This window comes from Rhinopithecus bieti, unplaced genomic scaffold (genome assembly GCF_001698545.2).
Source record: "Rhinopithecus bieti isolate Rb0 unplaced genomic scaffold, ASM169854v2 scaffold_35595, whole genome shotgun sequence".
Taxonomy (NCBI): Eukaryota; Metazoa; Chordata; class Mammalia; order Primates; family Cercopithecidae; genus Rhinopithecus; species Rhinopithecus bieti.
The window spans coordinates 188,533-211,384 of NW_016815333.1; the positions used below are offsets into that span (position 1 = coordinate 188,533).

General features: G+C 42.3%; 1 protein-coding gene and 1 long non-coding RNA gene across 5 annotated transcripts in view; one reads left to right on the forward strand and one right to left on the reverse strand.

The window, feature by feature from the left end:
- The window catches only part of LOC108515928 (uncharacterized), a 29,683-nt gene extending 11,679 nt beyond the window's left edge, over positions 1 to 18,004 (reverse strand). Inside the window, exon 1 of the long non-coding RNA XR_001881676.1 lies at positions 17,888 to 18,004. This is a non-coding gene — a long non-coding RNA (uncharacterized LOC108515928). The remainder of the gene's footprint in view (positions 1 to 17,887) is intronic.
- Positions 1 to 22,852, forward strand: part of EPC1 (enhancer of polycomb 1) — a 115,217-nt gene that overhangs the window by 16,036 nt on the left and 76,329 nt on the right. Inside the window, exon 1 of one of the 4 annotated variants that reach the window (XM_017853105.1) lies at positions 18,154 to 18,617. The exons of 2 other annotated variants lie outside the window; for them this stretch is intronic. In XM_017853105.1, the coding sequence (XP_017708594.1) occupies positions 18,465 to 18,617 (153 nt within the window). In that variant the 5' untranslated portion in view covers positions 18,154 to 18,464. Of the gene's footprint in view, positions 1 to 18,153; positions 18,618 to 22,852 lie in introns of those variants that run through there. One more of the 4 variants, XM_017853106.1, reaches the window with a different exon arrangement.

Below are 22,852 nucleotides of genomic sequence, written 5' to 3' on the forward strand. Positions count from 1 at the left end.
AAGAAAGAAAGAAAGAAAGAAAGAAAGAAAGGAAGGAAGGAAGGAAGGAAGGAAGGAAGGAAGGAAGGAAGGAAGGAAGGAAGGAAGGAAGGAGAAAAATGCAAGACCGGGCATGGTGGCTCACGCCTGTAATCCCAGCACCTTGGGAGGCCAAGATGGGTGGATTGCTTGAGTCCAGAGTTAGAGACCAGCCTGGGTAACAGGTGAAAACTCATCTCTACTAAAAATACAAAAATCTAGCAGGGTGTGGTGGCATGCACCTGCAATCCCAGCTATTTGAGAAGCCAAGGTGGGAGGTTGGCTTGAGTCTGGGAGGTAGAGGTTGCAGTGAGCTGAGATTGCACCACTGCACTCCAGCCTGGGCAATAGAGCCAGACCCTGTCACAAAAAAAAAAAAAAAAGAAAAAGAAAAAGAAAAAGAAGGAAGGAAGGAAGGAAGGAAGGAAGGAAGGAAGGAAGGAAGGAAGGAAGGGGAAAATGCATTTCAGGTGATAGAGCAAAACCCTGCCTCAAAAAAGAAGAAGAAGGAGAAGAAGAAGAAGGAGGAGGAGGAGGAGAAAGAAAAACGCTCAGCTTTTTTGTGAAATAATAATAATAATGGCAATGTCTAATACTTACTGAAATCTTATTATAATGACTGGTGCTGAAGCTATCTTGTAAGATTTTGTGGCCAGGCTCAGTGGCTCACGCCTGTAGTCTTAGCACTTTGGGAGGCAGAGGCAGGCAGATCACCCGAGGTCAGGAGTTCAAGACCAGCCTGACCAACAGTCAGAAACCTCATCTCTATTAAAAATACAAAATTAGCCAGGCGAGGTGGTGCATGCCTGTAATCCTAGCTACTCAGAAGGCTGAGGCAGGAGCATTGCTTGAACCTGGGAGGCAGAGTTTGCGATAAGCCAAGATTGTGCCATTGTACTCTAGCCTGGGCAACAAAAGTGACTCTGTCTCAAAAAACAAACAAACAAACATTGTAGACATTAAAAGATAGTGCTTATAAAATACCCATCCTAAAGTAAAAACTCACAGAATTTGGTTACATGAATTATTTATTGATTCCAAACAACTGTAGAGGAGCAAAAAAAATATGACTTCCAGGTTTTTTGGCTGGGCTATGAATAAATTGACACAAGACAGACTAACAAGAGAAAAACCACATTTAATTATGCACATACATCCCACAAAATATGAGACTCAAAGAAGAATCAGATGATGGAAGCTTGTATAGCATCCTTAGCTACAGAAAAGAATAGGAGCTGGGGGCTTTTGATGGTGGTGGATGGTGGGGAGCACACAAATAATGGGAGGGTGAGGGGAGAAATTGTATGGTGAATAAAGATTGTCCTGTTATGCATATAAAATGGTCTCTTAGGTAATAAAAAGTTGTCTGGAACAGCCCTTTTCCTGTTACGGATACTTTTACTAATATAGATTTCCTTTACAGATGCAAATTTCTTTTACAAAAGTATAGCAGAAATACAGGTTCAGTAGCTGGCTACTTGCAGAGTTCACTTAATAAGGAGGTGTGGTATAAAGAAGGTGACTTTTTGTTCCAAAGCTAGCTTAGGGGAAGAAGTACAGGCTTCCTGCCTTAAGGGTACTGCTTCACTTCTGGAGCAGAAAGCAGACACTTTTACAAGGGGGCCTAACATGAATGGCACACAGTGGAGGAAGCAAGCAGGTGGGGTATCCATGTGCTAGTTTGGTGCCTTACCTACCAGGCAGTTGAGTTGGCATCTTCATGGGCCAAAAATTATCCAGGTGGGAGAGAGTTTTGTAGCAGGCATACTGTATTAGTTTGCTCTTGCATTGCCATAAATAGCTGAGACTGGGTAATTTATAAAGAAAAGAGATTTAATTGGCTCATGCTTCAGTAGGCTTTGTGGGAGGCATGGTCCTGGCATCTGCTCGGCTTCTGCGGAGGCCTTAGGAAACTTACAGTCATGGTGGAAGGTAAAGGGGAATGAGACTCTCATAGCCAGAGCAGGAGCAAGAGAGAGAGCAAGCGGGGAGGTGCTACCGTGTTTTTAAACAACCAGATCTCATGAAAACTCACTCACTGTCACGAGAACAGCACCAAGAGGATGGTGCTAAATCATTCATGAGAAATCCACCTCCACGATCCAAGCAGCTCCCATCCGACCTCACCTCCAACATTAGGGATTACAGTTCAACATGAGATTTTGGCAGGGACACATATCTAAACTACATCACATGCTTTTGTTACCAGAAAGGAGTCTCAGTCCAGACCCCAAGAGAGGGCTCTTGAATCTCGTGCAAGAAAAAATTCAGGGCAAGGCCACACAGTGAAATGAAAGTGAGTTTAGAAAGTAAAGTAATAAAAGAATGGCTACTCCACACACAGAGCAGCCCCGAAGGCTGCTGGTTGCCCATTTTTATGGTTAGCGCTTAAGTATCTTCTGAACAAGGGGTGGATTATTAATACCTCCTTTTTTTAATTTAATTTTTTTTTTTTTTTTGAGATGGAGTCTTGCTCTGTCGCCCAGGCTGAGGTGCAGTGCCATGATCTCGGCTCACTGCAAGCTCAGTCTCCTGGGTTCTCGCCATTCTCCTGCCTCAGCCTCCCGAGTAGCTGGGACTATAGGCGCCGCCACCATGCCCGGCTAATTTTTTGTATTTTTGGTAGAGACGGGGTTTCCCCGTGTTAGCCAGGATGGTCTCAATCTCCTGACCTTGTGATCCACCCGCCTCGGCCTCCCAATAAAACATGTTGCAGTAAAGAAGTTGGATAAAACCCACCAAAACCAAGATAGTGATGAGAGGGACCTCCACTACACTACCACCAGCATCATGACAGTTTTCAAATGCAACATGTTTTATTAGCAAGGTCTTTATGACCTGTATCTTGTGCCGACCTCCTATCTCATCCTGTGACTTAGAATGCCTTAAGTGTCTGGGAATGCAGCCCAGTGGGTCTCAGCCTCATTTTACCCAGCCCTTATTCAAGATAGAGTTGCTCTGGTTCAAACACCTCTGACATTTGGGGCTGTAAATTGACTATTATCTCTCAAAGCAGTCTCCTGATGGGTGAGAGTTCCACTCTGGAGCTTGGAAGCACGTAGAGGAACTTGCCCTATAGGGGGTGTCTGGTGATGGGGAGGTAAAAGGTTATAATTGCATTTCTAAATGACTAAGTAGGAAGTGGGGAACAGGGAAAATGCACAAAAGAGAAAAGAAGAGAAAACACTAAACTATAATAGTAACTTTTTCTATTTTTCTTAGAAAAGGGGGGTATTCTGTAACAAAGGATGGCTTTTCAGTACTACTACTGTATCTGCAACTTCTCAGAATAACCAGCTCAAATATGCCAAAGAAATATATTTTGGGGGTGGCATATTCCGGTCTCCCACTGTCATATTTTGGAGTTGTATGTTCTGATCCCCAACACAATGCCTGCAGATAGGCATTAATTATCTCTACGTTAGAGGAAGCTGAAGCTCATAGAAGTTACAAATTTCATTCATGTTTACAGAGCTAGAAAAAAGTAGAGCTGAGATTCAAACCCACATCATGTTTGACTCCAGAGCCAGACCTTTTAACCACTACACAACACTATATCTCTTAGCAATTTGTTTTCCTAAAGCTGTCAACCTAAGGGAAGAAGCTAAGACACAAAATACAATTTTAAGAGTTTATTTAAGCCAAAGTGAGGATGGCTGCCCAGGGCACATCCTGGAGAGTGCTTCCTTGGCCTTTGTTACAAGCATGTTTTTAAAGGCAAAAGGGGAAAAGGAATGGGCTCTTTGACAGGAATTCTCATTGGGTTACAGAGACCACATTGATTACTGATTGGCTATACTTTTTTTTTTTTTTTTTTGAGACGGATTCTCACTCTGTCGCCCAGGCTAGAATGCAGTGGTGCGAACTCGGCTCACTGCAACCTCTGCCTCCTGGGTTCAAGTGATTCTCCTTCGCCACTGCACCTGGCTAAGTTTCATATTTTTAGTAGAGATGGAGTTTCACCATGTTGGCCAGGCTGGTCTCAAACTTCTGGCCTCAGGTGATCCACCCACCTTGGCCTCCCAAATTGCCGGGATTACAGGCGTGAACCACCATGCCCAGCCTGACTATACGTGTTGAACTATGGAGTATAAGTTATGGTGTCCAGTATGTGGCATTGCTAGCTTAATTTATGGCTACTTGGTGTCAGTCTAGAGCTCTCATCAAGTGGCTTCAAGAGATAATTATTTAACCGAAGGAGGAAATGAGACATGACTGCTGTCGCATTTCAGTTTCTCTCTGGGCCAGCTGATAATGTAAAGGGGCTTCCATTCCTCAGAAAGTTTCTTTTCTTTTCCAAAGTTCCTGCATATATGTGTTAGCAACCTTTATTGCTGCTTTTAAAAAGGGGAAATCAGTGAGCAGAGAAAACTCAGGAAAAAAACATTTTTTTTTTTAATGTTTCCGGGGTGGTGATAAGGAAGAGGCTTCACATTGAAAGTTATAGCAGTAAAAATTACAGGTAAATATCTTATCACAAAATAATGCAAACATATCATAGATTTCCTAAACTTTGCATTGTACTAGACATTCTTTAGAGTACAGTGAAGAAACACAGCAAGCTAAATTAGAAGGGGTGGAGAAAAGACAATTTAAAAAATAAAATGGGTGAATTTTGGTTTTGCCTAAGATTTCTTTTTTTTTTTTTTTTTTTTTGAGACGTAGTCTCGCTCTGCTGCCCCGGCCTGGAGTGCAGGGCCGCGACCTCGGCTCACTGCAAGCTCCACCTCCCGGGTTTACTGCCATTCTCCTGCCTCAGCCTCCCGAGTAGCTGGGACTACAGCCGCCCGCCCTCTCGCCCGGCCTAGTTTTTGTTTGCTATTTTTTAAGCTAGAGACAGGGTTTCAACGTGCTAGACCCAGGATGGTCTCGCATCTCCTGACCTCGTGGACGTCCACCCCGTCTCGCTCCCAACAGTGCCCTGGGATACAGGCCTTACCGCGCCCGGCCAAGATTTCCTTTTTAAAGAAACATTCAAAGGGCCCAACTCTAGCAATCAAATCTGTGATTAATCACATGATTTGAACAGGTCCTAGATTTTCTGTTCTAATGTGTTCTTTTGGGAAATATATCCCCTTCCCAACCACGATGGTGAAATTGAAATAAAATTATGTGGTATTCTTCTTTAAACTTGTATGGTACTTTGGAATTTTCAAAGATTTTTCACCATATTGTCTCATTTATTGTTCATAATGCCCTAACGGAAAGAGAACAAGTATTCTGTAGACCATGCATGTGAGATCCTTATCCTTTCTATAAAGTCCTACTGCTGGTAAATGGTAAATACTAGATTTGGATCCAGATCAGCAAATATGGAAGCCCGTGTTCCTTCTGGAACATCCTGCTGTGTCTCACTACACTATGTGGCTGCCTTGAATGCAAATTGTTACTTATCACTGGACTGTTTTCACACACAGTACTTACGCTGAGGCAAACAGTAGCAACCTGTGCAAAGAGGCCTTGACCCCCTGGGGAGCTAGCTTGACCAGATTTGGAGATTGGGCAGCCACTGTGCAAATACCAGATGAAATCACTTGGCAATGAGAAGAAAAGAGGCAACAGGGCTCCTTGTAGACATATGCATGATACAAAACTACTAAATATATATAGAAATGATATAAAACTACTAATAATACAACATATGAATGATACAAAACTACTAAATAAACCTAGGAATGATACAAAATTACTAATGACACAAAACTACTAATGATACAAACATATGAATGATACAAAACTACTAACGAGGCCGGGCGCGGTGGCTCAAGTCTGTAATCCCAGCACTTTGGGAGGCCGAGACGGGCGGATCACGAGGTCAGGAGTTCGAGACCATCCTGGCTAACACGGTGAAACCCCGTCTCTACTAAAAAATACATATAACTAGCCGGGCGAGGTGGCGGGCGCCTGTAGTCCCAGCTACTCCGGAGGCTGAGGCAGGAGAATGGCGTAAACCCGGGAGGCGGAGCTTGCAGTGAGCTGAGATCCGGCCACTGCACTCCAGCCCGGGCGATAGAGCGAGACTCTGTCTCAAAAAAAAAAAAAAAAAAACTACTAATGATACAAGCATATGAATGATACAAAACTACTAATGATACAAACATATGAATTATAGAAAATTAATGATACAAACATGGATGATACAAAGCTACTAATAATACAAACATATGAATGATACAAAACTCCTAAATGGAAACAAAACAAAAAGATTTCAGAAGGTGAATGTCCTCTTTTAAATAAATTAATTTTATACAGTATCTTTCAGGTATTTGGCTTCATATGAGAATTTCTTTTCTCTTTCCTTAGCTAAGAGTTTTGAAGCCTTTACAACACAATATTATGTTGTATACTGTACATGTGAAAAATAAATCTCAGAAGAGTACAATGATCTCTTTGAAAAAATAGGGTAAAAATATCATTCAAAAAATAGCTTATGTTTATTAAACATGACTTTTGTGTCAAGCCCATGCTATGCTGCTTTCGTTGAATTATTGCAACAACCTAGGTAATAGATTCTGTTATGATTCCTATTGTATGGATGGGGAAACTACAGCTTTCAATAGCTTAAATTAGTGTCAAAATCTTTTAGTTAAAATTCAGTGTATTCATTTTACTAGAGAAATTTTTGGAAAGAAATGTAGCTAACATTTCTAGTTAATTTGTTATTAAACCATATATACTATCAAAGTGTAGCAATCTGCTCAATTCTAGTACCTGCCAGAATTTCATCCAGTTTTATATTTTAATGTCTTATGTTATACAATTTTTAGCAGGATGAAACATTTTAAGACAATAATAAAGATAATATTTTACACTTATAAGATCTTTCTGCCTTTTCAAAGTTTATTTGGCAGACTTAAGTAATTAGATGGATAACTTGATTGGAAAAACTTCTATTTCCTTGAATTGCCTAGAATGAAATTTCCTAAAGTGTGCTCTTACAGAACTAAAGGTAATAATTAACAGTGTACAGAAAGGGGTTCTATGGTCACAAACTTTGGAAAATACTGTGCTAAGCATCAGTAAATGGATTTCTTTTCTGCAGGACTTCCCTGAGCCTATACATGGTGAGCCTATACCTATCTCAAAGAGGAAGATTTAATAAGTAGTATTTCCCTAACTTATTAGTTTTATGTGGAATTATTTACATAACTCTCATTTCAGAACATCAGTATTTTATGGAGCCTAGTTTTTGAAAACGCTAAACTAATATCTGGGAAGAAATACTGATATTTAAATACTAGGTGCTTGTCATCTACTCAGATGGCTGGTGAAGCAGCTAATCTTCATTCGTGTAGACTTGTCACTATCATTATTCAAAGAACAGCAGACATTTGTTCTGTGCCTTAAACCATGAAAATTTAAACCTATTTTCTTTCCTTTTTTTTGACTCTGTTGCCCAGACTGGAGTGCAGTGATGCAATCACAGCCCACTACAGCCTCAACCTCCTAGGCTCAAGTGATCCTCCCACCTCAGTCTCCCAAGTAGCTAGGACTACAGGTGTACACCACCACACCCTGGCTAATTTCTGTATTTTTGGTAGAGATGTGGTCTCATTATGTTGCCCAGTCTGGTCTCAAACTCCTGGGTGCAGGTGATTCTCCTGCCTCAGCCTTGAAAAGTGCTGGGTTTACAGGTGTGAGACACCACACCTATCCTAAACCCATTTTTTATTTTCAATGTACTATTCGGATTATATGTGTTCTTTATTAACAATGAAAAGTCAGTGCATTCTATACTTTAAGAGGGTAATTCTTAAGTAAGTTATTTTACAGATGCTGGATAAGTATCTCTGTCAAATAATAGTCTTAGAAGAGTATTTAATGAGATGGGAGCATTCTTAAATTATACTGAGAAGTAGGCTGGGCGTGATGGCTCATGCCTGTAATCCCAGCACTTTGGGAGGCTGAGGCGAGTGGATCACTTGAGGTCGAGAGTTTGAGATCAGCCTGGCCAAAATGGTGAACCCTTGTCTCTGCTAAAAATACAAAAATTAACTGGGTATGGTGGCGGGCACTTGTAATCCCAGCTACTCGGGAGGCTGAGGCAGGAGAATCTCTTGAACCAGGGAGGTGGAGGTTGCATTGAGTGGAGATCATGCCATTGCACTCCAGCCTGGGCAACAGAGTGAGACTCTGTCAAAAATATATATATATTGAGAAATAAAGGCAACAAAACAGAATAAACTATATTATCTCAATATTGTAAAACCAGCCAATGAAAAGCAAACACAAAAACTAACAAATGGGACCAGGCATGGTGACTCACACCTATAATCCCAGCACTTTAGAAGGCTGAGGCAGGAGGAGTGCTTGAGGCCAGGAGGTCAAGATCAGCCCAGCCAACATAACAAGACCCTGTCTCTAGAAAAAAATTTAAAAATTATCCAGGCATGGTAGCATGCACCTGTAGTCCCAGCTACTGAAGGCTGAGGCAGAAGGATCACTTGAATCCAGGAGTTTGAGGCTGCAGTGAGCTGTGATAGCACAACTGCACAGCAACCTGGGCCACAAAGTAAGATCCTGTGTTAAAACAACAACAACAAAACTAACAAACAAAACCAGAAAAGACCAGAAAAAACAGAAACACAAAGTGTTAAACTTATTATAAATAAATCAATTAAAACAAAAAATACTCTCTCATTCCAATATGCATGCTGCTGCAATGCAACTGTCTAACGTTTTGACTTATGTGTCTCGCATTTGGGAAACCAAATTCAGAAGAAATATTAAGATTGGGATGTGGCTTTTACCTGTGTCAGTAACTCACGTAGAGAAGCCAGGTAGGCCTTTGGTTTCTGAGCTTCTACAACTTTAACTCTGGAAGATACATCATGTACTCTGTTCCAACTTGGGAGGTGCTGATGATGATAGCTACTCTGTGTCCCTGGCTATGTCCTGAAGCTTAACTGATTTTTGGCTTCAAAGTGGTCTCATTCTTGTGAACAAGTATTTAAACAATGATTATAGAAGGGTACTGGGAAATCACTTTTTTGGGGGCTTTGGTAAATGTTTAATCAATGTGCGCAGGCACCACTCGGCCTATAACTCTTCCAGTTCATGGCTCAGCTCACAGTCTATTTCCTCCCACGCTGTCCTAAAGAAATTGGGTTTGCTGTGACCTCCTCATTCTTTTTGATTCTCCTCAATCTCTTCCTTGAAATGCTGACCTCATTTGGCTTGTCTCCAGGCTTCTCCCAGCCTCGCCCTCCATTCTTGTCCTGGGTATCTTTTAGATGTTGGTATTCCCCAGGGCTCCATTCTCTATGCTCCTCTCTCACTCCCTGAGTGAGTCTTCACACCGAGAATCCCACTCCACAGGCTTCCAGTCATTCACTTTCCCTTCCCTGCTCTGAAAGGGAAGGGGAACTAGGTTCACAGTGTTTACCTAAGCAATTGGAACAATGTTACTCAAGGTGTCATGCAGAAGAATAAATACAGTGAAAGATAAAACATTTTATTTCACTAATCTTAATTTATTATATGTTAAGATCATTATGTACCCCAAGTTTCAGTAAGAAAATAGAAAGAATTTCCTTCCTCGTGTTATAAAAGCAAAAGCAATTCATGATATTTTCTCTCTCGAAGCCCTTTTTCCCTGTCATTGTCTACCACCCACTAATAAATTGTACTTAAACCTTCCAACATACCTTTCTACTTCATTAACAATTTTTCTATTTCCTCTAAATTTCGTTCCTTCACCTGTCATGGACCATCTGTACCATACTGATTTGTTTGTGTGTTACTTAGTAAAACTAATGCTTAAGTAGTCTATCTACTCAAAAGTGTAAGGCACTGGCCAGATGCAGTGGCTCACACCTGTAATCCCATCACTTTGGGAGGCCAAAGTGGGCAGATCACCTGAGGTCTGGAGTTCAAGACTAGCCTGGTCAACATGGCGAAACCCTGTCTCTACTAAAAATGCAAAAATTAGCTGGGCTTGGTGGCGCACGCCTGTAGTCTCAGCTACTCAGGAGGCTGAGGCAGGAGAATGGCTTGAACCCAGGAGGCAGAGGTTGAAGCCAAGATCATGCCACTGCACTCTAGTGTGGTCAACTCTGTCTCAAAAAGAAGGTGGGGGGAGGTAAGGTAAGGCACTAAAGGTAGCGTGTTCTCTCTTGTTTTTTTGTCTTTCTACCCCTTACAACCTTGCACCAATGCCTGGCCTACACATAGTAATCTGTCAGTATGTGCCAGTCAATGGGTTTAATGGGTTGACAGTAATTTAACATAATCTAGTTTAGATAAATACCACCAAATATTTCTAAAATGTATATGGTTTAATTTGTACATTTTTCTAAGATAGACTTTTATTCTGAGAAATTAATCGCTGGGATGAGACATGGAAGAGACTACTGTATACTTCCTCTGTTAAGTACTAAATTATTATTTTTCAAGTTCAGTTTCTTAACAGTTTCCTGTTCATGCCTCCCACCACTTCTCCAACTGCAACTAGTAGTATCCTCCTTAAACTGCTGTCATAGAGGTCTCAACTGCTTGCCAGCGCAGTGAGGAAAAGATCAGATGATTTACAGCACTGGTCCCCAGCCTTTCTGGCACCAGGGACTAGTTTCATGGGAGACAACCTTTCTATGGATCTGGGGGAGGGGGTGGTTTGGGGATGATTCAAACGCATTACATTTATTGTGCACTTTATTTCTATTATTATTACATTGTAATATATAATGAAACAGTTCTACAAATCACCATAATGTAGAATCAGTGGGAGCCCTGAGCTTGTTTTCCTGCAACTAGACGGTCCTATGTGGGGACAGTGATAGGAGGCAGTGACAGATCATCAGGCATTAGATTCTCATAAGGAGCAAGCAACCTAGATCCCCCAATGTGCAGTTCAGAATAGGGTTTGAGCTCCTATGAGAATATAATGCTAGGTGAAGCTTGGGTGGTAATGTGGGCACTAGGGAGTGGCTATAAATACAGATGAAGCTTTGCTGGCTCGCCTGCCACCCAGTCTTTGCTGTGTGGCCATCTACACATTACACATTTACAATAAATGTGTAAATCCCAATACATTTACACATTTATAGTGTAAATCCTAAGGTTATAGAAAACCTAAACCTTAGGATTTACACTATAAATGTGTAAAGACATTCTATTTAGATTACATGGAAAATCTAAAATGTATTGTGTCATTTTTTTTTAAATCCCAATACTGCTACAACTACACTTCTCAGATAGTCCCATTTGTTTGAATCACGCATTTTTCTTTTCTTTCTTTCTTTATTTTTTTTTTTGAAGCGGAGTCTCGCTCTGTCGCCCAGGCTGGAGTGCCGTGGCGCAATCTCGGCTCACTGCAAGCTCCGCCTCCCGGGTTCACGCCATTCTCCTACCTCAGCCTCCCAAGTAGCTGGGACTACAGGCGCCCACCACCACGGCTGGCTAATTTTTTGTATTGAATCATGCATTTTTCATTTCTTTTTTGTTGTTGTTGTTAAACTTCATATTGAAGACAAGGTTAAACTGAAGTAACTTTGAGTCCATCCTGCTACTATTTGCTAAGATTGATAATTTGCCTTTTATTCTCTTAAGATACAGATATATTGTTTCTAAATATCCTCTGAATGATTTTATTTTATGTGAAACATAGTTCTTAAAGATTATGTACAGAACTCCATGCACAAATTACTCAGTAAGGAAATCAGTAGTTCAGATATTATTTCTGTGACACCTTATTAAATATATTGAAAGGCAACTGTAATATTTTCTTTCCAATACTTCCTAGATGAAAAAAACAACATACCATAAAGGGCTTCCAGTGTTTGTTTACCCAAATGTTATAGTGGAAGCATTGTTTGCAGTCATTTCTTTATGTAGCTTATTATGAAAGTAAAAAGCAGGAAGTTAAGAGAAATGATTAGAAATGATTGCTTCAAGTGGAAATGTATTCAGTATTCATACTTTTGCAGAATGCTTCAAATTATTGCACTATGTCACTTTTTAATGTAGACATCATTGTGCATTTACATGGTTTAAAGACATTTATTTCCCATTTTCCCAATTAAACACAAATACAGTACCTCACTTTATTATTAGTCCTGCCAGGATATAGAGACCATACCTTGTTTATTATTGTTTCTCCAACACAAACTGTTTTGCCTTAGCTCTTAGTAAACATTCAATACATATTTTTTGAATGCTTGAAGAAATGAGGAATCCAGATTCCTCCTACCAAAACTAGTATTATGATTTTTAATCTTGTTGTCCCATCAAAGAGAATTTAACTCTTTGCATCACTTCCTTCCTGCCTGCCTCAGAGAAAGGTAGCCCTAAAATTAACCCATTTAAATGATTCTTTGCTTTTAGTGTACAAACATGCCCACATGTCTCCTACTTTCAAAAACAATGAAACTCTTGACTTCAAATAGCTACCCCTCTCTCTTCTTCCTTCATTACCAACCCTTTTAAACATTCTGTCTTCAATTCTAGTTCTCTCCTCATTTCACTTCAGTCTAGGACTGCACTCTGGAATCAGATACTAGGGATTTATTTTTGTTTTCTTTTTCTTTCTTTCTTTCTTTTTTTTTTTTTTTTTGAGATGGAGTTTTGCTCTTTTCGCCCAGGTTGGAGTACAATGGCATGATCTCGGCTCACTGCAACCTCCGCCTCCTGGGTTCAACGTATTCTTCTGCCTTAGCCTCCGGAGTAGCTGGGATTACAGGCATGCGCCACCACGCCCGGCTAATTTTATAGTTTTAGTAGAGACAGGGTTTCTCCATGTTGATCAGGCTGGTCTTGTACTCCCCAGCTCAGGTGATCCATCCACCTCGGCCTCCCAAAGTGCTGAGATTACAGGTGTGAGCCTCTGTCTCCGGCCAGATACTAGGGATTCTAATCTCAGCACTGCCTCTGACCAGCTTCGTGGTCATAAACCAGTCATACAAGCTCTCTAAACCCTACATAATACCTAATAGGGACGTACCTATTGCTTGAAGGACTGTCATGAAAATTGAGATAATGCATTTAAAGTATTTCTGCATCGCGTGGTACACAGTAGGTGTTCCATAAATGGTAGCTATTCTTCCTGTTGACTGAAAGCACAATAGGAGCTCAGAGATGAGAAAGATTGGGGTAGGCTTATTTTGCATTTACCTAACTGTTCACTGATGCTTCAGATTAGGAAATTAGAGCCAGAGAGTTTAACTAGTCAATGTTTCATGGGGGAGGTGATATTTTAGTTGGATTTTAAAGGATAATAATAATATCTTACATCTATTGAGGGTTCACTGTGGGCCAGCGATGATTCTAAGTGCTTTACATGGTTTTACTTAGTGTTCAAAACATTCCTGTGAGATAGGATTTCAATAGACAGTCAGTCTGAGGCAGGACAGGGAGGACAGACTGAAAAGAATGAATGAGGCTGGGCGCGGTGGTTCAAGCCTATAATCCCAGCACTTTGGAAGGATGAGGCAGGTGGATCACTTCAGATCAGGAGTTCAAGACCAGCCTGGCCAACATACAGTGAAACCCCGTCTCTACTAAAAAAATACAAAAATTAGCCAGGCGTGATGGTGCACACCTGTAATCCCAGCTATTTGTGAAGCTGAGGTAGGAGAATCACTTGAACCCAGGAGGTGGAGGTTGCAGTGAGCCAAGATCACACCACTGCACTCCAGCCTGGGCAACAGAGCAAGACTCCATCTCTCAAAATAAAATAAAATAAAATAAAATAAAATAAAATAAAATAAATAAATAATCAACAGAATGAATAAAAACCTGGAGGCAGGAAAGACATGCTGATTTTTTTTTTCTTTTTCTAAGAAGGAGGTTCACTCTTGCTGCCCAGGCTGGAGTGCAATGGAGCAATCTCAGCTCACTGCAACCTCTGCCTCCCGGGTTCAAGCAATTCTCCTGCCTCAGCCTCCTGAGCAGCTGGGATTACAGGCATGTGCCACCATGCCGGCTAATTTTTTGTATTTTTGGTAGAGATAGGGTTTCACCATGTTGGCCAGGCTGGTCACGAACTCCTGACCTCAGGTGATCCACCTGCCTCGGCCTCCCAAAATGCTGGGATTATAGGCGTGAGCCACCACGATTTCTGAAGATGGTGATGAGACTGGTAGCTAGCGCGAAAAGCTTGTCTTAAGCAATAATGACAAACGATGTTGGACAGAGTGGGGCAAAATTATAGGAGGTCTTGACAACCAAACACTCCAAAATTTGGCTTTATCTAATGGGCAAAACAAAGAGCAGTTATAAAGATATGAGTTGGGGAAGGGAGGATACAGAATGAAGTAGAGTTTTTGGCACACTGACTTGGTGACATGCATTGTGAGGGCCCAGGGACCCACTGACTCTGCTTCCACTTTTGGTTACCACTAGCCACCAACAGAAGAGTACCAGCACAGTTTCCTATAAAGTGGGAGCTTTCAACAGGTTTATTGAGGGAGTGAGTAAATAAAGGATGGACTGAATAACTAAAGGATTAATGGCAGGCTGTTTTTAGATGGAGTTGGGGCTATGTTTAAGACAATGGAAATGGAAATCGGGAAGTAAATCCTAGAAACAATTTCAAAGAAGAAATCATAAGACTTGGATACATACTGAACATAAACCACTATTTAGAGCTGTATTTCAAATGTATTATTTACCGCTGAATGCAGTGTCAGAGCAGTTGCCTTTGGAATATTCTAAGTTTTTGTTAAGTAGAAATTCTGCATTTGGAACAGAAATCACATTTCTCGTGCTGTTATATGTAATGATTATTACCATGAAAACTCATGTCTCTTTTACCTTCTACTCCTACTCCATCCACCCAAGTTCTTTACCTCCTAATGGGATTGTTGTTGGAGTCTCCTACTGAACTCCGGCCAAATAAACCTCCTCATCCTCAATCATACCTGACAGTTGCTGCCTCTCACCTTTTTGTTCATACAGTTGTGTTCCCCCATGAATGTTCTTTCTTCTATAATAGCATTTCATTCCCATGAGCAGTTGGAACCTTAGCCATCCTTCAGAATCAGATCACATGCTGCTTCTCCATGCTGTCTAATCTACCCAGATGGAACCTACTGCTCTCTTTTCTGAACTCCCGTAGCCACTTACATTTCATTATACTGCCTTGCCACTTGGGTAACTGGGTATCCATTTTACAGTGTTTTATTTGTATCCCCTACAATGACAGTACTGTGTGTTACCTGGTTATCCAATACATATTTGTGACACGAAATCAAACTATCTTAAATACTCCAAATCCCTTCCCAAACAAGAATTTCCTTCTGCCATTAGTGTATTCAGCTTTGCCCTAGCATACATTTTATGCAACATCGAGAATTTCACATCACTTTTGTTGGGGACACTTAGAAAAAGAAGGAATTTTAAGTTGAGAACAGAAAAGAATTGTTAAAGTGGAAGTAGAGAATTAATCATTTTTTCAAGGAATCTTTTGGATAGATAAAAGAATCTGGGGAAAACTAAGCCTGAACCTTTACTGCTGCCTTCCTGCCCCTTAAGGTGAAGAAAAGTGAACTGCATAAAAAACAGGCATGGGTCCGAATGCAGTGGCTTACACCTGTAATCCCAGCATTTTGGGAGGCTGAGGTGGGAAGACTGCTTGAGGTCAGGAGCTCAGGAGCAGCCTGGGCAACAGAGGGAGGCCCTGTCTTTAGAAAAAATATTAGAAATTAGTAGGCTATGGTGGCATGTACGTGTAGTCCCAGCTGCTGACGGCTGAGGCAGGAGGATCGCTTGAGCCCAGGAGTTCAAGGCTGCAGTAAGCCACGATCACAACCCTGAACTCAAGCCTGGGAGATAGAGTGAGACACTGTCTCTAAAAAATAAGAATTTCAAGAAAGGGTTTTTTTTGTTTGTTTGTTTATAAAAGAGGCTTGGGATTACAGCCTTTGGGTCCTTGGGAACCCAGAAGGACCTGAGAGTTGGAAATCCACATTATTGAGGAGCTGGATAAAGGAATGATGAGAAAAAGGTGTCTCTTACCAGGCATATAATGTTATCTGCCAAAAGGCAAACTTAATCTGTAAGCTTATCTCTGAATTTGCCATGGAGGGTGATTTTAGACTCTCTAAAGAATAAGAAATTTTTTGTACTCCACCCATTATTACTAGTGCAGGATGTGGAAATAGTTACTTTGTTGTTTACCGTTATTTTATGAGGGTAAAATAATTCATTTCCTTGGTTCACTCTTGACTTACTCTATTTTGTTCTTAAAATCTTAGGCTCCTCAATCAAGAATTCTACTGCTAGGACTTTCAGGAACCTAATGTTGTAGGCTGGAGCAGGCTGTTAGAATAATACTCAGCCAGTATTTTCGGAACTGTTAAACCTGGTTAAACAGGTGTCATTAATTCTTGAGGCTCCCAGAAAGTGACTGCTATCTAATGACTCAGCCTTGGACACGTCTCTGCTGTTTTAAAATACCCTTCTTCCCTTCATTTTTACTTTTTTTGCAAAGTTAACCTACACTTATCCTACATATTTACCCAGATATCTTCTCTTCCAAAAAGTCTTCCCTTGCCACTTCATTAGAACCACTCCCCTGGGTTGGGCGCCACTCTTGCCCCTTCCCACAGTGGCCTGGGCTTTCACATAACACTTAGCTCGCTGTGCGGCAGTTGCCATTCGCGGGTCCTTCTCCCCACTGTGTAAGTTCCTCCAAGAGCCCTGTGGGTGCCAAGCTGACTTGGAAGGTTATGAGGGCTCAATACACACAGTCATTACTCATCGAATGAATAAATGCACAGTCTCTGTATATGAAATGCAGGTGAACGTCCTTCTGCCTCATTTAAGTGAGCTGCTAATATCGGAGTTTTAGGATAATTTTGGAGAACTGCAATCCGCCTGTCTTCTCCCTATCCTACGGAGTTGGCTAAACCAGCCTGGAGGCTAGCAGTTTGCCTGTGTGCCCTAAGCTAGTGACAGCTCATATCAAGCCCCGTATTTAAGGAGCATGATTACTTTTACTATGTAGCCCCCAGGGAGAAAAGGAGACTCACAAAACATTTTTGTATCTTTTTGTATCTTGTTGTACAAGATACAAAATTGTGCACCAAGATACAAATTGAAACTCGAATTGAAATTTGGCTGCCAATTTATTAAACCCACCCCAACAATTTTCTCTATTAAAAAAAAAAAACACGGAAAGAGAATCTCTGGTACCCATTTTCATGTGTAATATAAACCGATGCCACCAATCTATCATATCCATCTAAATCTAATAATTCAGCTTTTTGTTTGTTTGGCGGGAGTACGACAGGTCTTTATATGATTCAGTGTTACAAAGTTTTTCGGGGGACAAATGATAAAAGTGTGAATCCACCGCTATAATGAAGCCGCAGTTTCTTTGAGTACAAAATCATGCGCTAGACATAAAGAACTGGCTTTAAATTCCGAAGTAGATCTTGCTTCTAAATGTTACGGTGGTGGGTAATAATTTCCTTTGCTTCAGTTACTATTTAAAAAGTAAGTATGTGTAGATAAAAATGCATGATTTAAAAAAATCTACTTTGTAGAATAGGATACTATCATTTATATTAAGCCCAATGCGTGGGAAACGGATCAATGACTTGATGCAGTGCCTATAAAATATTATAATCCAAAGTTGCATTAGGACATAAAAATAACTGCTGATAAAAGTTTACTCCAAGTAGCATCTGCCCCTAATTAAGTTTGTATTTTTATCGTAAAGACCTAAGTCGCCGCGGGAACTAGACTGTGCGTTCGCCCCCCGCGGCAGACGGCGGCGCGCGAGCCCCTCCGAAGCCCTGCAGGGGAGGCCGCTGGCGGACACCCCACAAAGGTCCCAGCCCTCCGAGCCCCCAGTCCCCGGGCCCGAGCCCCGCCTGCCACTCTCCCCAGCTGCCTTTCCAAACGCCGGCGTGCTGGTGTTTTCCCGCACCTTGTTCGCCCGTCAGAAAACGGCGCCGGGAAGGAGCGAGCGTGAGAAAGTGAGCGTGTGCGCGGCCGGAGAGCACGACCCAAGAGCCGGCGCCCGGTGTCCGAGCGCCTAGTCCGCCCTGTCCGCCCCCGGGCCCGCGAAGGGCGGGGACCGGCGGGGACCCCCGAGTAGCGAGGCGCGGGAAAGCGAGGGCCGGCCGGGTGCCCGGGGTTGGCGGGACGACGCGCTCCCGTGCCGGCGCCCGGCCTCGAGCCCGCGCTCCCTCCCCCCGCCCGCGTGCCCGCGCCGCTGCGCGATGCAGTGTGGGGAATGGCTGGGGTTGGCTGAAGAGCGCACAGTGGAGTTTTAATGTCCGCCATGTTGGCCATGGCGTATTGAAGAGAGCGAGCGAGAGAGGAGCGGAGCGGCACAGCCTCCCACCCTCCCGGCTGGTGTTAGTGCCCGGACGGCGGGCTCAGCGCTCCGCCCCTCAAGTCCCCGGCAGCGGTTGGCGAGTGGGGACCGAACCCCCGGTTCTCCATGATCCCGCTGGCCGGGGCCGTTTCCCCAGAGCGGAGAGGTATCTGCTGCGCCTGAGATGAGTAAACTGTCGTTTCGGGCGCGGGCGCTAGACGCCTCGAAGCCGCTGCCGGTTTTCCGCTGTGAGGATCTGCCCGACCTGCACGAATACGCCTCGATAAACAGGGCCGTGCCGCAGATGCCCACCGGAATGGAGAAGGAAGAGGAGTCGGTACGTGTTAACTCCCCTGTCCGACCCACCGTCAGGCCCGCTCCCTCTGCTGCCTGCGGCGGCGGCGGAGCAGCAAACCCACACAAAATGGCCGCCATCTTCTCTTCGCCGCCGACTCTCAGTCGCCGGCCGGGCCTATACCCCGCCTCCCCCGGCCTCGACCCCTGGTCGCCGCGGCCCGGCGGGGCCCCTTCTAAGGCTACTCGCCGACCCCGGCCACTTGTACCCGGGTCCCGCGGAGTTCGGGGGCCCGAAAGGCACAAAGGGGTCACGTGACGAAGCTGCCGGCAGCCATTTTGTGTCTTAGTTCTTGGGTTGGGCCTTGTGCATCCGGAGAGGGGAACGGGCTGGGTGGCGGTGGGGGTGCGGCGAGCCGGGAGCCGTGGAGGACCCGCCTGCAGGCCTCTCCGTGGGCCGCTGGGTGGCGCTCTAGGGCCACTGCGGCCCGCGCGCCGCTGCCCGGGCCGGGAGCGCAGGTTCTGTGCACAGTCGGGGAATTTGATTGCCCCATGGTTTGGGAAGCTTGTTGGGCTCAGTGCAGCCCCCACGTGGAGCCTCAGACGGGCATGTCATGTTGCCTGCGGCTCTATGATGCTTTTCTCCTCTCTGCAAGGAAATGTCGAGGGTGCAGTGTGTTTGCCCGGACGACTTATTTTCCTAGAAGATAAGACTTATTCTCAGTGTCCTCTTTCTGGGACGTTTGCATCCATCCCTCCCCAGAGCTAGTTGTTAGGAGGATAATAAACCACTATCCCTGACTTTTTCTGTGATCCTTGCGAATATCTTGCAGATTTGTTTGCAGTGCCTCTCTTTTCCGAAGCCTGTAACCTTACCTATTTGTAAAATAAATTTAAGTTCTCCTGCTTTCTGGTATCTCAACATAGGGGGAGAAGAGACCCAATTTAAGTAACTGTTACAGTTACTTAAGAAAGAGGATCCTTTCTTATTCAAAACCGAACTAAAACTAAGTGACTTGATTCACAGAAATCTTAATATTGAGATGTCTAAATTGGGTGGGTTTCAGCACGTAAATGACTGTTGACAATAGACATTTTACCATCGTTGTGGCTTTACCTTTTTGTGGAAGTTGGGTTCGGACACCAGGATAATAGAATCTTCCTCTCATTTCCCCCAGATCCTTGACAGTATAACTTGATGACTTCTAAGCCTAAGGAATTGCATACCTTGGTTTTCAGGTACAGCCATTTAAACAGGGTGCAGTGTATTGACAGTTCAAGGAAGTCCAGGAGTCGCGTGGATTTGTGTGCTACAATTTTGTTGTGGAAAATTGCACTGTAATATTTCTCTTGGTACTGTAAGAATTTTTATTGTAGAAATTATGCTCTGTAATGTTTTTGGAAATAAAACTGTTTAAACTCTTTGGGTTGTTTAACCTTTTAAAGTAAAATAGCTGTGACAGTGGAATGTTACTTTTGAGAGTAGTGTCTTAAATCTAACTTTACAGATAAGCCAAGTGTATGTAGTAGCTGAGATTGTCTAGTTGGGCACTGACTTTCAGCACATTGTCTTATGAGACACTACCTCTTAATTTATTTTACTTGTATCAACTTTAGAGTAGCATGGTGCCATTTGTTTATTTTTTAATAAGTGATTTGTTTTTAAAATTAAAGTACTTGTGACTGCAGAATCTTGTCTTTTGGTTTTATTTTTATTTCTGTTTGTAAGTTTTACAGATAATACTTTCAAGTATTGGGGTGTTGGTGTTACCCTGCCCTGGAAATTAATTTGTAGTTCTTGTTTTACAGCCAAGGAAGGGGAAAGCCTTGATTAAAGCAAGACAGCACTACAGTACACTTTAGACATTAGTTAAGTCTTGCTTCTGTGAATACTTTGGACAGTCCCAAGAGTTACAACCTGAAGTCAGAGCTGAGCTCAATGAAATACCAATGCTTGTTAAATTTTACAGGTAATTTTATTCGCTGAAATAATTTTGATTTTTTTTTTCTTTTCTTTTCTGAGACGGAGTCTCACTCTGTTGCCCAGGCTGGAGTGCGGTGGCACCATCTTGGCTCACTGCAACCCTCCGCCTCTGGAGTTCAAGTGATTCTCCTGTCTCAGTTTCCCCAGTAGCTGGGATTATAGGCGCTTGCCACCACGCCCGGCTGATTTTTGTATTTTTAATAGAGACGGGGTTTTGCCATGTTGGCCAGGCTGGTTTTGAACTGCTGACCTCAGGTGATCCGCCCGCCTCGGCCTCCCAAAGTGCTGGGATTACAGGCATGAGCCACCGTGCCCAAGCAGTTTTGACATTTTATACTGCAGTGGCTATCAGTAGTTTGTGACGTGGAGTCCCTAATTTTGAAACACAGGGATTTTTTTTCCTTCAGATTGCCTTTTTCCGTTATCTGTTTAGAATTTTTTACTTCACATCCAACCCAAGCTATGTATGAGGAGAGAAGCATAGACCTCAAGAATAGATACCGAACCTAATGGAAGAATGTAAAAAGTACCCGGTAAACAAGCTGCTGTACAGTCCTGTGGTTCATGCTGTTAGTGGTAGGCTGTGTAAATCATAATATTGAAAGTACTGTGTTATGCAATGTTGAAAAGGTATACTAAACATAGAGGTAATTGAATTCTGGATTCACCATAGAAAAACAGAAACTTTTTGACGATTTGTGGAAGCATTTTGTACTTCTAATAAAGAGGAAGGGTTAAAGCAAACTTCTGCCTTTAACTGACACATTAGTTATTTGTTATCTTGTTAAGTCACTGTAACCTAGAACCTGAATTGACTGTCTCAGAAAAAAAAAGTATGTAGTCTTATGTTGGTCCTGAAAGGTGAGGAAAGTTTTTTTTATACACCATCTCATTAAAGCATTTTATTGATCAAAATAATCTGCAGAATTGTCATGTGAAATATGCCTAGTAATTGTTATGTTGTTTCTGGATATACTTGACAGAAATCCATGTCTTTTAACATTGGGAAAATAAGTATTATTCGTGTATTCCCATTTAACCAGTTCTAATAATATGAGCTGAACACACGGACCTAACGAGGCAGACTTTTTTAATTTTTAAGAAACAAGTAGAAGCCCTTACCCCCCCAAAAATAATTTGGAGGTGGAAAATGTTACTGAACTTTCTTATTTTTTAATTATTGTGGTAGTACTGAAAAAGTAACTTCAGATTGTGATATATTGGAGAATTTGACTGGATCAAAGATGTTAGAGATTAAATGTGAATTCGCAGAATGTAATGCATTGAAATTTGCTAAGTCTGAAAGTAACAGATTGGCGGGATGCTGTGTCTCATGCCTGTAATCCCAGCACTTTGGGAGGCCAAGATGGGTGGATCACCTGAGGTCAGGAGTTCGAGACCAGCCTGGCCAACACGGTGAAACCCTGTCTCTACTGAAAATACAAAAATTAACCAGCCGTGGTGGCGGCTTCCTGTAATCCCAGCTATTCGGGAGGCTGAGGCAGGAGAATCACTTGAACCTGGGAGGTGGAAGTTGCAGAGAGCTGAGATAACCCCACTGCACTCCAGCCTATACAACAAGAGCGAAACTCGTTTCAGAAAAAATAATTTAATTAAAAATAAAAAAGTAACATGATAAAAATACAATGTATTTAAGTACAGATGTGACTTAAATCACAGCGAAATAATAGACTTTCAGCTCAGATAATTGAGTCCCTTTGGGGTTTAAAAAAAGATATAATTTTAAACAAGTGCTTGGTTGGTGCAGGGCATATATCCTATTATAAATATTTTACAAAGTTAACTTTAAGATTATAATTTAATTATCTTTATAATCTTAAATCTTGTGCTACGGCTTCGCATTCTATTGAAAGGTTAAACTTACCAAATAGATTAATACTATCAAATCTTTTTATTAAAATTGACTCGATTAAAATTGGAGCTTTATGTTGTTACAATTCTCCTTTATGGAAACATCACTTAGGAGACATTCTTAAAAAGTCGATTTTAAAATGATATTTAGCAAAATGGAGCTACTGTTCCATGGTAGTTTAATTTTCATTGGGTTGTCTAGGGTGCATTGTTCCATTTATGAGGGGGTGACAACCTTTCCTCTTCTGTTACCTAGACTGGTTTAGGTAGGTATTTGGTGTAATTAAGATGTTAATGATGTTACATTGATACTACCTTACGGTCACCTTTGAAACTGTTAACAAGTAGGATCTAACCACCATAATCCAGCACCTTAGTTCTATAGGATTCTAACAGGACAGGATAGTCTTTATACTCCCACC